Source organism: Varanus komodoensis, unplaced genomic scaffold (genome assembly GCF_004798865.1).
Source record: "Varanus komodoensis strain SLA01 unplaced genomic scaffold, ASM479886v1 scaffold34_1, whole genome shotgun sequence".
In the NCBI taxonomy this organism is placed as follows: Eukaryota; Metazoa; Chordata; class Lepidosauria; order Squamata; family Varanidae; genus Varanus; species Varanus komodoensis.
Window position 1 is genome coordinate 6,846,971 of NW_025335854.1, and position 18,157 is coordinate 6,865,127.

General features: G+C 41.1%; 1 protein-coding gene across 1 annotated transcript in view; it reads left to right on the plus strand.

Annotated features, from left to right (window-relative positions):
- The window catches only part of ACBD6 (acyl-CoA binding domain containing 6), a 94,271-nt gene that overhangs the window by 25,691 nt on the left and 50,423 nt on the right, over window positions 1-18,157 (plus strand). Inside the window, exon 5 of the mRNA XM_044439147.1 lies at window positions 13,850-13,955. Coding sequence (XP_044295082.1) covers window positions 13,850-13,955 — 106 coding nt within the window. The remainder of the gene's footprint in view (window positions 1-13,849; window positions 13,956-18,157) is intronic.

Sequence of the window (18,157 nt, forward strand, 5' to 3'; positions counted from 1 at the left end):
TACACATTTAAAATTTTAATAAATATTTAGTGTTAATAAGCTGATGTTAATATTATTAAATTCCACATTAATCTGTGAATGTTAATAAATTATACATTTTTCTCTCCCTTTCTTTCTTTAAAAAAAGAAAAAAGGAAAGGCCATCTTTAATTTGTTTTTGAAGTATTGTACTAGGACCAAAATCCAATCCTATTACATTTTTTTAGGCAGCTCATTTCCTATACTTTGATATATGGGCTGTTGTTTACAAGGTCATTACTATAAATGGAAGAGATGCAGTATGTGGGCTGCCTTTGGTTCAGAAATCAGAGCTAGTCCAAAATGAGGCAGAGAGGCTATGAACTGGGATCAGCTGACATGGCCATATTATGCTAGTACTTTTCCATCTTCCTCGGTCCCAAATCAAAGTGCTGATATTAGTCATTATATCCCTTAGTGGCTTGGGGCCTTTCACATTAAGGATTGCTCTTTGCACATGTACCTTACAGACACCCTAAAACATGGGTCCTCAAACTACGGCCCGGGGGCCGGATCCAGCCCGCCATGCCCATGCACAGCCCCACACGCACTCACGCCGCTGCCCACCTCGCCCCGCGCCCAGGAGGCAGCGGTTTGCTGGCTCGGAGAAAATGATCACCAAGCGAGCAAGCTGCTGCCTCCTGCGCCCGTCGCCCGTTCCTTGCCTTCCCTCGCTGGGCATGCCTGCCCGTGCCTTGCCTTTCGCGTGCCCCACCCCTGCCTCAGCACATGCGCCCGCACACACCAGCCTCACACCGGCCCGCGCCCAGCACCCCGACTGCCCCCGGTGGAAAAGTGTGAGGACCCCTGCCCTAACATTGCCTTTAGAGGCTTTAGAGCCACCAAATGCAGCGGGTGGCTGCTCAAGAGAGGACCTTTCTGAAGGCTTTATTTTAGCTTTATACTGTGCCTGGTTTTAATTGTAGTTTTTTTTCCTTTTGTGTTTGATTTAACTGCTATTCTTTATAACTTCCCAAAGAACATTGATTATTAGAAAGTATACAGCTATTTAAATACATATGTAAAATATAAATTAGTTGATGAATTCAAGACTTTTTAATTGATTAATCATCAGCCTTTCACTATTTGTTGATGGATCAATTTAAAAACACACACTGCCAAATCTCAGTGCATGTCAGTGACTTTTTAAAGTATGTAAATAGTTTATACTCACCACCTTCCTCTAGCATTTGAGGAAACCTCCTTAGCCTGCTCCTCCACATAAGTGGTGAAGAGCTGAAACTCTGTGTGCCTTTTTCACTGCATCTCAGTTTATAATTTCTTCAAAGGTGTCTTACAAATAACCTCAAGAGGTATTAATAAAATCACAGCAAACCAATATTAGCATACTTAAAAAGTAATCTGAATCCTTCCTACATGGCATTTGATGGTAGACAGGGAGAGGCATTCAAACAAGAGGAGGTCCTACATTACCCACCTCTCCCTTGGAAACATGAGAAGCTGGCAGTTCAACCTCTCGGGGCAACAGAAAGCATAATAATGGGGAAAATGTCAAACGCCAGCAACTTATTATGAAAAAAATATTAATCAGCTTAAAATTTTGAATGGCCCTTCTAAATATCTCAGACTCCTTATTTAGTTGGATACCATTTATATGCTGTGTGGAATCCGGGGAGGATCAATAGATAACCCTTTAAATATAGATCAATATGCTTTTAATGATTTAAGCAAATGGAGATATTGTGAGAAAGAATAGCTGTTGAGGACAGCAATGTGAATAATGAGGTTATATTTGCTGTATATGATCCACAGTTTTGAAATATGTTAATGTTTTAAGAGTCTGCATGAAACTGTTTTAAAATCTTTGTTACAATGCTTCCTTTATTTTCCCAGTTTTAGTATATTTTTATGGAGCTATAAGACAACATTTGAAAAATAATGAGGGAGAAATTGCAGATAATTACAGAACAGTTATTCCTGTTGTGTGTCTCTGAGCTATCAAAGAACTCCTTTTCCATGCCTAGGCCGAAAGCTGGATTTAAATGAGTGGATGGAGAACATTCATTTAGACCAGTCTGGATTTTTGTTGCATTCATATGCTCAATGGTCTTTCTTCAAAGTGCAAGATTTCAAGTCTGGGTAGTAATAGGAGGGGCCAAAAATTGTCTTGAAAGGGGTGGATGGATGAGGCAACTTATTTCTTGAATAGAATCTGTATCTGTATTTTCATAATAGAGAGGTAAGTAAATCCTCTCCCCACCAAACCCACATTTCTTAATCTTGTGCATTTAATGAACTGCAAGGATATGCCCTAAATGGTATGTGGTTACATTCACTTCAAGCTGCCCATCAGTAGCTGAAGAGAAACCCAGATGAAGCTGATCTTAGTAGCTATGGCAAGAGGTCAGTCTGAAAACCTCCAGCTTGAACCACAGTGCCCTTGTCTTGCCGGGTAGCATTTTTTTTTTTTTTGAAAGTGTGCAGTAAAGGTGTCATAACTGGGCGCAAATGTGGTCAGATTAGGTGTTGCCATTTATTACATGGAATCTGTTCCCTGGATAGCAGTTCCAATCCTCAATGGTTCTAGACCTTTATCATCCCGCAGTATGCATTATGTGGATGATTTAATATTTCATGGAATGCTAAATCCCATCTTCTGTTTTCTTACACAAAAGAACAAAATTGTGTATGAAGAATTTATTTTAATAAGGAAATAGCTATAATAGTATCTATTTTGCATTAGAAATTGGGTACAAAGATATGTTTTCCACACTGAATACAAATAGGGAGCCCTTGTTGGGCTCTTCAGCAGCCTACACATTTGAAAATAAATAAAAATAAACGCACAGTTATTGCTATTACTGTGGTAGAAAACATGCAGAAGTATATGGACTAGTGTAGTGTGAGGAATCTGGTTTGGGGATGGGAATCCATCAGATTTGCTCAGCTCCTCAGACTCCAGCCTGCTTTCTTTCTGCCCCTAAGTTTGACTTGCACCAAGTGTTTGTGCAGGTGTCCAGCCGTTGCTTATTTGTGGGTTTGATCTCAGCTCGGTTTGCTTCCTAGACTAGGGTGGAATGCAGGAAAGAAGTCGCACGTGCAAGAGAGCCAGTTTCTGAGCAGTTCGTTGCATCGCTTGCGTGGAACTGCATGCTCAGAAATGTAGTTTAGCAACAGGTCATTGTCTCTTTTTTTCCTCTCCAAAATGTCTCCTCAGCAAACTATCACAGAAAAGCTAATGTCGTCTTCTCCAATCTGATGGCATTTAGATTTGTTGGAATACAACTCCCATCATCACCAGCTAGCATGGTCACACAGTAATTCAGTATATGGCCAAGCTGGGGAAGGCTAGTAAATAGTTCATACGGACAGTGCTACAAGCGTGGTATTAGAAAGCGAGTTTGTAAGCAATATGTTAAGGATAGGGAGCATTAGAAATAATGGGCATCATGTAATGCTCTCTCCACCAACATTTTTTAGTTCTCTGACTGCAGTTAGAAACAAGGGCCCCTGCTTTCATGTTTTAGTTTTGGCTTTCTAGTTGTTAGTGAGGATTGATTTTTAAACCTATTTAAAATGCTTACTGTAAAGTTTCCCTCTCCAAAATATGTAAGAACAGAGAAAGAGCCTGCTGGATCACACCAAAGGTCCTTCTGGCCCTGCACACCGTGGCCAAGCAGTGGGAAACATACAATTAGGACACAAACGCGATAGCGCTTTGTCACCCACGTTCTTCAGCAACTGGTGTCCCTAGGCATACCGCCTCTGATTTGGAGGTAAAATATAGCCATCGGGACTAGCACACACAGTATTTGCTCAGTCCTTTTAAAGCCATCCAAATGAGTGGCCATTTCGACATGCTGATTGGAAATGCTGGGAGTGAGCTGTTTAATTTTTTAATTGTTCATCTAAACATAAGTGACACTAGATCCTCACTTGCCTTTTTCTGCAAGTTTCTGACTCTACAATATATTTTATGTGTGTGGTGACTTGAAGTGTATACAGTATCGTATCGTATGTGGCTGCACTGTAGGTTCAGTATAAGGGCAATATCACATTGGCAGTTTTATTTTTTATTTCCTAACATGGAATATTCATGGGCCTGACATGAAAGGCAACTTGCCTTTTTCACAGCAGCTGCACACTGGGTCAACATTTTCATCTAGCTGTCCAGCACAACCCCATCCCTATTATTGCCTTCTAATCCCTTGTCCCCAGTTTCAGGCCCATAATAATGGCCCCTTGTGCCCTATTTATAAAAATTATTTATTTAGTTATTTACTGCCTGCATTTTTATCCTGCTCTTCAGACAACGGCTGCTTCCCAGAGTGGCTCACATCAGTAAAAGAGAGGCAGGCCTTGCCCTTGGGCTTACGAATTAAAATAAGATACACATGGGAATAGGAGTAGTTGGAAAAAGAAGTGGAAGGAGATTAGTTTTTCAAGGCCAGGACAAGGTGGTGAGCGTAAGTAGCCATTTTAATGGACTTTGAGCTAGGCTCATCTTCCCTTACTGATGTCCTTGCTTGAATAACAGTTGGCTGCTTTTGCTCCTTTGGTGGAACAGACTTCTCTTTCCCATTTTCTCTGAAGTCCCAGGGCTGCCAGAAGTTCGAGCTCTTTCACGCAGGGAAGGACAAGTTAGTATCCTTCAACTGCTTGTTTTTTGTCCAGTGGATGGGCCAGCTTGGTCTCCCCTGGCTTGTGGTTCTTCCTGGGAGTCCAGGAGGTGCAGCTTCCCAGTGGCCCCAGGTATGCTGGCTGAAGGCAGCAGTCAGAGCATGCTTTCCCTTGTCAGCTGTTGGGTATTTGACCTCAAGAAGCAGATATTTTCCCCACAATTGGTTTTTGGGTTTTTTTGTTTGTTTGTTTTTTAAGAAAAATGATGCTTTCTGATTTGTTTGATCATTTGAATATTAAAGGTTTATTGAGATTTGAAATAGGTTTATATTAAATGAACACTTCACTTTAAATTGGGCTATTTTTAAAAAGTGCTATAATAGTAAACTTGATTTGAAGCACATGGTTGTTTTGATTTTGAAATTATCTGTCTTGATCATTGCCAGTGTTATAAAAAACCTGTTCAAGTCTTGGCAGTTGGAAGTAAAGCAAACCCTAATTAATGGTGTTAGGGTTTTGAAGTAGTTGCATCCTGTTGTTTTCAAGGGTCAGTTTTTTTCTATTTGAGGTTTAAAATGCATTTGTATTTGGCACAGACTCGAATCTTCTGTTCTGGAAATCCAGCTAGCTTCCAAGTAGCAATTAATATGTTTCTAAAATACCTTTAATTTTGTGATGCAGAAAACTACTATGATGTAGGAGTGAGGAGCATGAGCTGTGTTCATACTTCACCGAGGAAAAGTCATGAATTCTTTCAGTTCTCAGTATGAGGCTCAGTATCAATGTTGTTAAGAATGTCACTGAGATCGTGTGAGCAAAGTGCATTGGATATGCTAAAGCGTTGTACTTGCCCATCCAGCCTCAGTATATTTTATTCCCACTGCTCTTCCGTTCTCCCCTTTACCTCCCATCCAGGGTAAGTCTTACAACAGAAAGGCAGCCTAGAAAGGGGGGCTCTGGTTTGGTTTTCTGGTCTTTGAGAAGGATTCTGTGCATGATAGTGTCTTCTGGATTTGGAACTCCGGGGAGACAAATGATTGGTAGAGTTGTGCCATCTTCAGTTACAAAAAATGCAAAAGGATCTAATGCTAGTCTAACCTGAGTCTCTTTCATTTTAGAAGAACTAAAATGCTTTCAGTAGAACTAAGAGTGGATTCTAATGTAGAGGAGTCACGTTTTTTAATACACAAACCTTTGTTCATTGACTGTAACTGCAGTATAAAGTAGTGGTGGACAGCTGGCCTATAATATCTCAACATAGCCACTAATTTTTAACATATTGCTGTTTTGGGGAGTGGGGGCAGAAGTTGAGAAATCATGTGAACTGGCTGATTTGTCACCTACCTTTTCATCAAATTTTTGACCTGGTATAATAGATAAGAGTTTTTCCAAAAATACAGTATTTTTCCTGCTCTTTTTAAAATTACACAAAACTACATGATTTAATGCTTATGCTAAGTTGAATGTTACAATTTTTATTAAAGTTTGATACTTTAGTATGTGGAAATGTGGGAACAATGCATCTGGTAGTTAAAACACAATTTTAATGTAACTGCCCTTTCATGTAGATCTCCTTTCTGGATGGCTGGACTAAAAAGTAAAAGAAAAATTTTGCAGCTGCATAGAGAGAACATTAAAATGCCAATAAATGTTTGGTTATTGTCACTTCCCCCAACCCAGTCTTGTCCAGCATGTTTGATAGTCCCTATCATATTTTGTAGTCTGATGCCATGTAATCTATCAGAATTTTATTAATCCCATTAACAGAGGCAGCCATCTGGCCAAGTCTCTGAGCTAGACCAGACTAGTACTGAATTGGAATGATTGATGGCTCTGGAATTGATTAGTTGATCTGAGAGACAAATGAACTAGTTTGGCAGAAAATACCAGAGGTCGCTGTAAGTGGTCATACAGAAAGGCCTGCAGAATTTTAACGAGAAGCTTCTCCCTTACAGTTGTAAACTTCCCCTAAAATTTCTGAAAATATCCCCGTGATTTAAAGTGTTGTAATCTTCCTTGGAGTGCTGTCTTGTTAAATGTTCTTTAAGGCACAGAACTAAACTAAACATGAAGAGGTACTGTAGAAAACTTTATTAAAAAATATAGGGCTTCTTTTACCAGAGGCTTGGTTCATCTGCTAAGACTGTACCTGTTCCTTGAAGCATGAGCTCAGGCTCCGTGGCACGTTCCTTAGTTGCATCTCAGCAGGATTACTATGGCACACGCTACATGGAGCCGTCTTTCAAACAGGATTTAGAAATTTCAGCTGGTCCAGAATGCCGCAGCCAGACTGTTGACCAGGACCAGTTATTGGGAGCATATGCGTTCTGTGTTGCAGCAATTTGACTACCTTTTGATTTGTTTCCAGGTACACTTGATAGTGCTGCTTATTTCCTATAAAGCGCTTAAATAACTTGGGACCAAGTTTCCTGAAAGAGTTTTTTGTTTAACATGAGCCTGCCCAAACATTAATACTTTGAGGAGAGACCTTTCTTAGTGTTTTGCCAATTTCAGAGGCATGTTTTGTGAGGCAGGGCCTTCTCAGTGGCTTTGTTTGGGTTCTAGAACTCCCTTCCCAGGGAAGGCTCTTTAGCTCCATGCTCCCTGATGGCCTTCTAGCAAACAGTAACATCCATTTTGTTCAGCCAGACCTTTGTTTCCCTGCTGAGATGATTTTTTAAAAAAACATTTAATTCCTTTCATCTGCCCATTCTGTTGTTTTGTTTGATTATACTATACTTGTATGTTTACTTAGTTGCTTGTGCCCATCCAGAAAGACAGAATGTACCTTTAGATAATGATGGTGATAATGATTTATTTATAGGCCTGATAGCGAGTTGAATATTCAAAATGGCAGTGGGACATATTTATTTATTTATTTATTTAAAACATTTTTATACCGCCCCCATCGCAACAAAGCCTCGGGGCGGCTTACAACAAAAACAAAGTTATACAAAATTACACAATAAAAATATTAAAACCCGGTGCATCTCGGCTTAAAAACTTTTAAAATCCTACACGATAAATTAACACTTAAAATAAGTTTTATATATGACATATATGGCATATACCACAGCAAGTTGTGAGTTAATTAGCCTGCTACTGCTACGTGTGAACAGGCCCCTTGTCTGCAAAGAAAGATGTCTGTATTGACTGCAAGGAATAAGGTAGAATAGAATGGGCAGTGTGGTTTGTCAGGAAACTTACCATTAATACAAATGCTCTTCACCGTCATTTTCTCTTTCTGACAAGCACAGCAGATTTATATTTCTCATTTTTATCAGGGTATGCTGGAGTACTACAAAAGCTTAGATGCCCTTACTTTAAAAATAAACGTTGCACTGAGAGGGACGCATCGGTTTAGCTTTTCCGATGCTCCTGTCTTGCTAATCTTGAATTTTGCACATGCTTTTTTCACGCGTGGGCACTTGGCTGACACATGTCTCGCTACGTCCTGGTTATTCTCTGAGGGCGGCACAGAAGAGTGCAGGCAAGTGGGCAGCACCGTTCCCCTGGGGAGCCAGACTGTTCAGAATAAACTTGAGTTATGGATTTATTCAGCCTGTAAAACCTCAGCTGGCATAAATAATTGAGAAAGCAAAGGTTTGTCTGCAGTGCATACCTCAGGGACACGTGTCGGCTTCTCTTCCTCCCACCACTCTTTCTTATGAAAATGATCCCAGTTGCACTGATAGATAATAACAACACCAAGCAATTAAAAGCTATGGGTGGCTGGAGAGAGGAGAAAAGGTTCAGTTAATGAGCTTTTCCTCTTCCTGTGCCCAGGAGAGCCTCAGAAGTGACGGAGCGATTAAACGAAGAGATAATTATAGATTATGTGAAGATGGGTCCCTTGGGGGGTAAGGAGGCCTTGACATAAACAGTAACTGTTGCAACCGTGTCTTGGCTCCCATCTTTCTCTCTGCTTCATTGGGCTTCGGCACACATGGCGGCACAGTGCCGAGCAGGCGGGCAAGGCCACCTGTTTGTGGTGCCTGGGCTCTCATGGGCAAGGTAGCATCCTTCATTCAGAACTCCTTGTACCAAAACAATGAGAGGGGTCCAGAAAAAGCAGGGAAGGGATAGTGACAGAGCGTAAGCACCTTGTCAGCTGGCTGTTTATGCTTAAAGACAAGGCACCACAAAGGAAGACAAGGAAGATTTTGTGCAGTGTTCCCAGTGATACTGAATAGTCGCAGAGCCCTGGAACAATGCCTCTCCCTTTCAGACAGTTCAATTGTTTGTGTTTACTGGAAGACTGTGTGCAAAATACGACCTCCTGGCATGGCATAAGAGAGATTATTTCGAAAAGCTCTTACGCTTTCATTATCTTCGGTGAGTAAACCAGTGTTGGGAAAGGTATATATGCAAGGGCTGTTCACATGTCACTGTGGCAAATAATGGGTTAATAAATTCACAGTTTGGAGGGAGGTACACTGTGTGTGAGTTGCTTCCAAGTTGTTGGACTAAAAACACCCACTTTCCTAGGTTGATAGTGTGATGTCCAAACTTGGGCACTTTGGGGTGTTTGTGGGTTAAATAACCCAAAGTTAATCTAAGAACAGTCTTAAATTAACTTTAGAGCATTTAGTTTATTAATTACCCAAAATGGATGCCATGCTAAGGCATTTGTTAGTTATTGCAGAAAACCTGAAGTTGCTTGCACATGATACAATTTCCCACAAATTATGAATTAATTAATTATGTGCAGACTAGATTGTATTCTTTCTTTCTCAAATGTGTTCAAGCTGTATCAATTTTTTCTATCAAAACTCTTAATTCCTAGATAATGCAATGTGTCAATAATTATTATATTTTAATCCACTCAGTAGCTAATGTTCTCTGTGTGGTTTTTAATCAGTTAAAGGGTTAAAATACAGTGCAACTACAGCACCCTAAATAAATATAAACACAAATATAAGAATAACTATCCTTTAGTGAATTGTAAGCTAAGAAAAGATTAGGGAAGTGGCATATTATTGCCACTAATGAAGTTCATTTCTCTGATGAACTTCATGTTTGTTTATTAATCACCAGCAATATGTGTATGGGACATTTGATTTTGCCCCTACTAAAAATTCCCATCATGGGCACTGTCATGGGTACTTGCAAGGTCCCAACAAATGCAGGGCAGAGTTAGTTAGAAAATCAATTTCCCAACTCCTGTTCCTGAAGAGCTTCTCCTCTTCGAGAGATGTATGGATGGCATCTTTAATATCTAGACTCATGGACAGGAGCTATTTGTAAAGTTCTAGCAGTTCTTCTTTAAGTTTTATGCCTGAGCCTGAGCCTGTTCATGCAACAAGTTCACTTTCTGGACACCACTGTGACCTAAAGGACATAAAGACACTGCCATTAATGGAAATATAAATATAAATGGAAATAAAATATAAGTTTGGTGGCTGCAGCAGCGGCAGGCACTCCAGTCCCCATTTTCTGCTGAGTTTCCTGCTGCAGTAGTGCTCTGATTATTTATTTCGTTAGTTATTAAAGCTTCCCTAACCCATCGCCCACTAGCGTCTGGGGGCGGCTTGCAACCCAGCTGTCTCCACACTCCCTTTCTTCCATTTGGACACCTCTCCAGTGCCCGCTTAGCCGCTGTGAAGTCCCACCACCGCAGTGTCTCGCTCCTGGGGAGGTCCCATCACCGTGGCAGGGCATCATGCAGCCAGGTGAGGGCAGGGCGGAAGGGGGTCGCTCAGGCAGCAGGGCCCGCGGGGGAGTCCCGCCCGCTCACTGCGCTGGGCTGGATCGGCGCTCCGGGCGAGAGAAGTCCCATGGCTGTCCTGTCCCGGAAGCGAGTGGGCTGCTCATGTGATGGCCGCCCTCCGCTTGAGGAGCGTGTGGGCTGTGCGTGAGCGTCGCCGCAGAGGCTGTTCCCTGAACAGCCCATGCCCCCCCCGCCGTCCCTTCCCCTGGCCCACACAGGCATTCCTGAGAAAGTGTGCCCAATGGGGCGCTCTCCCTCTGTCCCCAGTCCCAGCGCCTGTGCTGCTGCCTTCCACATGCTGGGCTGCTGGGAGGGAGGCAGCCCCAGCGGCGGGTGCGAATCCCGCACGTGGCGGAGGCAGAGTGTCAGGCGCACGTCAGGCACGGCAGAGGGAGCGGCATGCGGGTGGGTGCTGATGTAAGCAATTTCATACCATAAAAATGGAGTAGCGTTTAACATGCCCCAAGATTCTTCGTTGGTTTTTTTTTCTGCAACAGGCTTGTGATTATCCCTGGGGAAAGATGTTTATTAATGCTTGGCATCTTTTAAACAGAATATATTTAGCATTTTGTCATGCTTTTCATAGTTGTAAAGTTGAGATTGATAGCAAAAAGTATTTTAATGCCTTTTCCCCTTCAGCTTTAGGATAGAGCAGATCAAAACTGTGAATACTGTATTATCTTCCATTTTTAATGCTGGTATGCATTTGTAAGTATTCTTTCTGACTATTAAGCATCTTAGGACATGTCCATTTACAGTCTGAATTCCTACTGTCCCCAGGCCTGCAATTCTATCCCGTCAATTTGGGAACAATTCCCATTTAACTCTCTTCCCCTTCTGAGTAGAATAGGATTGTGCTCAGGAGTGAATGTGGTTTCACAGAGGTAGTATCTGCAGTGTGTAGTAGGTTGGAGAAGTCTGTTCCGGTGTATATTTTCAGTTGTTTTGTTTTGTTTTGTTTGCTGCAAGAGCACAATATCAGCACTTTCATTTTAAAACTGCTACACTTGCAGAAGGGAAGGAGAAGAAATCCCTGACTTCTGAAGAATAAATCGTAATTCACTAAGCACGTAAACTGCAAGAGTAAAAAAAAATGGCACAGCTGATACTTTATTCGTTCTGCTTTTCACAGATCTTTTGATACAGAATACTTGGGATACTCCTTATGCTTTGCACTGCCTATGGAAGATCAATTAACCTTTGTGTTTAAACTGCAAATTGACTAGTTTTTACTTAGTATCTTGATTTATTTGTTATGATATAGCAATTTCGGTATCCAGCCACCGGATAACTTGTACTTTTATTGTTAAACAGTAAGCTTAATTCTATCTATCATGATCTGGGAATTTTTTCTGTTGCATTATGAAAAATCAAAGTTGAGAGCATTCTTCTCACAAGTGTATAGTTTGCTAGAACTTTAACTTTTTGTGGTCTCTCTGTGCCTTTCTGTGGACAAGCAATCTAAATATATGTAATTAAGGAGTGCCAAAACATTTGAAAATGAGCCAAACTAAGTAGCAAGGGAAGTACCATATTTGCACTGCTGAAATCTAAATGTTATGGTTATGGGTATTTTCAAGTTAGCTTTTAGGCTGAATTACAAATAGGGTTTGTCCCTTGCTTTGGAAATTTTCATTTTGAAGAGCAGGATATAAATAAAATAAATAGATGTTGCTGTATGTGTTTGCTGTGTGTGTACATTGCTTTGGACTAACTTAAGCAGCCTGTTTTCAAATCGGTCCATAGTCTAGAAATGAAGAGCTGTCCCCAACTGCAGGAAAACAAATGAACAGTTGGGTGTGTTTTTACATCCTTCTTCCTAGTTTTGGGTGGTTCACGTGCCAGAGTGTGGAACAGTTCCTTGTAAGAGTCTGAGCAATTGCTAAAACATTTTCTGTTTACTAGTTTGGATTGTATCTGGTTCAGTATTTGTTTTAATTCGTTCAACTTTTTTCTCTTTACCTTTCTTTTTAAAAACTTTGGGCTGAATCCCAATTATCTCTGCTAAAAATTTTTATGCCACACCAATTCTAATCTGCACGTGGCATCCACTGCTTGCAGAACTAAGATTTAGCACTTCCAGGCCAAGTGTACCATAATATCACTTGAGTATGTAATCAGTCATATGCCTGCAGTGGCCACAAATCGATTGTTTTATTGAAAATGGTCACGGTGATGCACAGCACTATTGGTGCAGTTTAGACATCACCATGGTTTGTGCCAACTATTCCTTAAAAACCAAACCATAATTGAAGCCTTCAAATGCAAAACAGGTAAACTGTGGTTTAGCATTGCTTCTTTACTTTTGCTTTCCATCCTTTCAGCACTCAGCTTCAGAATTTCACTCTTGTCAACCTGGTGTGATGGCTTTTGAAATTGGAGGGATGATTGGACCATTCCCTTTTCAGCTCAGACATCCCGTCAGGCGCTTCCTTCAGACTCTGGTTCACCTGCCAATTGCAAGCGATGGTTTATCAATTCAGATAGCACAAGCCATGTCACATCTAATCTTCATTTAACTGTGCTTCATGTGATGTCTGAAACAGCCATGCTCTCTCCCTTGCAAGCATCTCTTCCAGAAAGTTCATTTAGGTGCTTATCACACAGTGGCAATACTGGGGCTTTTCTTTGGAATCTGTATCAGCGCCTTTTGCAGCTTAATATGAGGTTCTTTGCAATAGGAATTTTGCTTCGCCATTAAGGAGAAGAGTTTAGCCTACAGGGGGTCAGTCTGTTAGCTCTTGGCGGCTTTTTGTGTGCCCCAAGGAGCCCTGCCAACTTTCCTTGTTGCCCAGATGATCAACCAGCAGGGATCCAAATCGCTGTTTCTCTGCTGGAACAGGAATGAACAGAATTGCTTGCAGGTGATGAGGGGAAATTGCTCTTCTCTTCATAGTGATCCTAACACAGACAAGATAGCTAGTGTGCAGGACACTGTAATCTCACCCCCCCCCACACACACACACACACCGATCCCAAAATGATTACAGTAATCTTGATTAGGGTCACTGAGAGCTGAGAGGATTTAACCTCAGCCTCCCCCTCCACTCCCCGTGACCCTGAATACATGATCACTGCTTCTCGACTGCTACTGGGGAGAAGACACGTCTGATCAGGGTTGGTGGAGAGAGGGTTTAATCTTGCCCCACCCCAACCAATCCTGATAAAAGGTTGTCTTGAGGAAATACTACTTTTTGAAAAGCAGCTAAGGATTTTTTAAAATGAATACATGAAGAGAAAATATTACACATTGTATTTGTATGTATTATGAGGAAATAAATAAAGGTTTTCCCTGTTGGCTGTAATTGATACATGTTGGTTCATTACATTCTTTGTGGAAGGTTGGTTTGCCCTATATAGTTTAATTGATCTGTGAATCAGGGTGCACAACCAGAAATAAACTACTTGCATTCAGAACACTCAAAATGTGTAGTACTCAAGAGCATTGAAATAGTTGAATTGTTGGGGAAACTGGCTTCTTGTGGAGTTTGTATGTGTTGCTCAGTAACAGTACACAATCCCCATTTTATTTCTTCTTAGGGAGGAAGATAAGAATATATTTGACTACTGCAGAGAAAACAACATTGACCATGTAACCAAAGCCATCCGATCAAAAAAAGTGGATGTGAATACGAAAGATGAGAAGGTATCGGGCTGGGAAGGGATTAATCAGTCTTAAGGGCGGGTATGTCAAATTAATGTCCCCTCATTTCTCTAATCCTTCCTTGCAGCTGCTCTATCTCTGTTTCACTGTGTTTGACTAGACATCTGTTTATGACAGAAGAATTGTCCAGCTTCGCAACTCCTAAGCAATAAGTTCCTGATATGTGGTTGGGATTTGGCTTTTGAATTGGATAACAGTTCCACTTGGCATAAAATATTCTGGAGTTTAAAGCAGAAAAGCTTAATGGCCTCTATCCTTCTGTTAATTAACATGAGGTCTAATTCAGTGACAAATTCTCTTGCACAAGCCTAGTTGAAATGAGTAATAGTTGTGCAAGTATCCATTCATTTTAATGGGGCTGGTGTCAGGGAACTTTCTGCTGGATTAGTCCTGTGGATTCCTCCTGGATTATCTGTCTGGTGCCCACGTTGTCCCTTTAAATGGCACCCTCGTCTGTCCAGGGTATCTATTTCACTGTGCCTCGTTGTCGAACAGGAGTGGGCAACTTGTGACCCTCCAGATGTTTTGGCCTACACCTCCCCAGAACCCTCATCATTTGCTATACTGGTGATGTGTGATGGGAGTGGTACATTAAAGCTGCTGGAGGACCACAGGCCGCCCAGTCTTGTTAGAGAGCCATCTCTGGTGACGGTGGTGATGATAGTAGCCTTAACTTACACAATTTGCTCTAATTCATGGAATTCCTAATAAGGCTTTTTCCATTGGCAGTACTTACAGATATGAAAAGCTCATTCTAATGCACCTTATTTGGAGTCCATCTCCTCACTTCTGTATCTGTGCAGCAGATACTGAGATCTCTTGACTTTTGGTCTTGAGGAAAACATTTGTCAATATGAATTTGTTGGTGTTTCTAAAACCAGGTGGAACCTGCTCACAAAAATGACTTGTGTTCTGCTGGTATCTAGGTAGGTCTTGAACAGTAACTATGTTACTGGTACGACATTTTAAATTACTTTTAGAAATGATTGGATAGCAGCTAAATTAGTGACACTAAAGTGCATTTCTACTTTCAGAACTAGAACGTTTCTTTTACTTTTCACCTAAGGAAGTACTAGGGCAAAATAAACAGCAGTTTTTCCGTGGAAACCTGATGGCCTTGCAAGTTGAAATAATGCAGATTTTTGTGGACTTTGCCTTCGTGTCCTCATTCCCAATTTGCTTGGTGTAACTTGGTCAAAGGGATCCAGCTCTGATGCCAAGATTTTTCATAGCACTGGGGTTTTAAGAAGTAAATGCTTAATCTTGCCATCTATGCACACTTTTCCTAGGCTTTCTGTACGTTGAAACTCACCTAAACAGGAAGATAAAACTAGATAGAATGCTTGTAAGTTCTTAGTTGCCTGCAATACTTGGTGCAGGGGAGGAAGCGTATTTAAGTTTGCACTAATAACTCCATTGCAATGTTGGGAGAGAATATTTCGAATTCTAAATATTGCAAAGTCTCCCTTTTAAATACACGAGAGCCTCTGGAAAAAGCAAATATACAAGGTGTGTGTGGTCAGGCAAAGTAAAACCTGTTGGCTTCTGCCGTTGTGCACTTCCAGCTTGCCCTGCCCTTGGCCTGCATTGCCCGTGGCCTCTCAGCACATTGTGTTGCAGTGAACAGATGAAGTGCTTACACATTCATAGACTGAGACGCCACAAATTCAGTTGGGTTCTGTTGTAGCTCTAAGCAGATTTCTGCCCTTTGAGCCATGACATTTCCTGCTGGAGTCCTGAATGCTGATGGCATGGCCTTTTATTATTAATCAGGAACTCATATGAATTAATTTGGTGAAAGCAGGGGGAGGGAGTTTAAAATTCAAGGCTGGAAACCTTCCTACTCGATGAAGTGAACTGAAACATCTGTATGCTACTTAAGAGCTTCTGCAGTGACATTGTTCAGCTCTGTCAGTACTGCTGGAACACACAGATTTTTAGCCGCAGCGGATACACGTGTATAAATTGCAAGTCAAGAATGGGGGCTTGTGGTCAGTGTTAACTGTCTGTTCTGCAGTAATGAACAAGGAATGCAGGTCTCTTTCCAGGCTACTGCTGGGTGCACATGTCCTTCCAGCGCACCTGCTTCTGGGAAGAAGCATTCTCTTGTTAATGCATTCACTGCAAGGCCCACCCTTACCAGAGATGGAATTATCAGTCTCCAGCATTGACACTTCATTATTTCTCAAATCTTTTGCTTCCCCTCTTCCTTCCCTTTCCCCTTCTGGATTGTCACATGGTCTTTTTCTCAGCCTCAATAAATTTTCACTGTCAGACTGGTTGCACTGTTGTAACCTACTTTTGCCTCTCTTCCGCCCATCCATTTTCCAGCCAGACCCTAACCCTAACAGGCAGTATCTAAGCTCGCCAGTGCCCCAGAGGGAGCCGCTGCTCGTGCAACTAGTGTTTCTAGAAACAATGCAGAATGAGCAGAGATGCTTGCTTCTGGAAGGGGGCAGGTCAGCAGAACTTGTGGAAGAAAGCTTTGTTGACCTGTCCCAATCTGGAATTGAGTGTTTTTCCTTGTTTCAGGCTGCTTTTTGAACTATTAGCTTCACATTGTACTAGTGGTGGAACAGATCAAGCAGGGTGCGGTGGCAGTATCCGATACTGGCCAATGGCTGTACATGGAGGCATCTTGTATATTCGATTGTCTTAAATACGCAGAAGTAAAGTTCAACATGCACCTGTAAAGTTAGGGGCAAAATACTGGGGATACCGATAAGAAAAATTGTAACATTTTTGGAAACTTGAAATGCATTGGAACAGGTTTGTTTCCCAAAGTAGTTTCTGGAAATTTTAGAAATTTTAGTGTAGTGCTATACATACTTACTTTGGGGTTGTTCTCTTTGAACTCGGTGGCACTTTTTCTGAATAGTCCTACATAGCTTCATGTTTAGTATAACTTAATTATTACATGAAATTATGCTGTTCGGTATATTTATAAAGTCTAAAAGTCTAAAATCAAAGAGTAAAAAAAATGACTTTTGAAAGTCAAAAAAAGTCAAAAAATTGACTAAATATAGTCAGATATTTTAGTCAAAATATAACAACAGATATACCAGTGTAAGAGATGCATCTGCTGTATCCTAGTGTATCAACTGTCTTTTAATTTCAATGGTTATGAAAATCAGAGAGAGAGAAAGAGAGATCAAAAAATAACATTCTTATAATGTATTTTAATAGTAATGCATTTTCATATTTAACTTTTTAACATTTAACTTGTATACAGTATTCAGTTTTTCACATGCCCCCTTTCTGTCACACTGATTTAGAAGGCTAAGTAATCTAGGACAAATTGGAACCAAGTGTGCTTGGAGTCTGCCACTGTGTTTCAGGTGCAGTGTATTCGACAGACTTCAACTGCTTGTCTGGACCACGTATTTGAGGATATTTGAGAGTGCTTCCTCAATATCAGGTCCTAAGAGTATTGTTTAATTAGCGATCCTATCAGAGTTAGGAGCAATGCTATCATCAGTACTGTTCCACTTGTAACTTGACTGTAAGATATTTACAACAGTTTGACGTATTTTATTAGGCTGCTTTAGAAAGCATTTTTTCTCACTGCATTGAAAGAAAGTGTTCCATAAGAAAGGCTTCCCTTTCTTCCTATGAGTTCTCATTTTTTAGAACAGGAGCAGAGACAAAAAGGTAGTTTTCTGTTCCCCCTTTGTGCCCCTCACTGTCTTCCATGGGCATTTACATTGCTACTGGCAATAGAGATGTATCTGTGGGGAGCTCAAGTGGTCCCCTCGAGATACCAGCTAACACCAGAAAAATCCTCCTGTTGGGTGCATCAAGGTTATTGTATTTGAAATGACAGCAGCAAATACAATTTTTCTATTGAATGAGACTTTCATTTATCTTAGCTGTGCCTTCTCTTTCTATCTGAGTTAAGATCAGTTCCTCCGTGTCTTATCTTGATGCACATGCATGTTTGAAGAGGGACAGTCCTGTTCCCAGCATCCCCACTTGCTTTGTTTGCAACTAAACCTGTGACATGCAGCAAAGGAAAATTTATGTGCTGCTCACTTGAGAAACTGTTGCAGAAGCTGGCCAAGCTGGCAGCAGCTAACCAAAGTGAGGTATAGAAGATTTAATAGGCAGGGTCATTGTACTGGGATTAGATTTATGCATTTTTATTCCAGATCTTTGAGAGCTTAAGAAGTACTCTCATTCTTCTG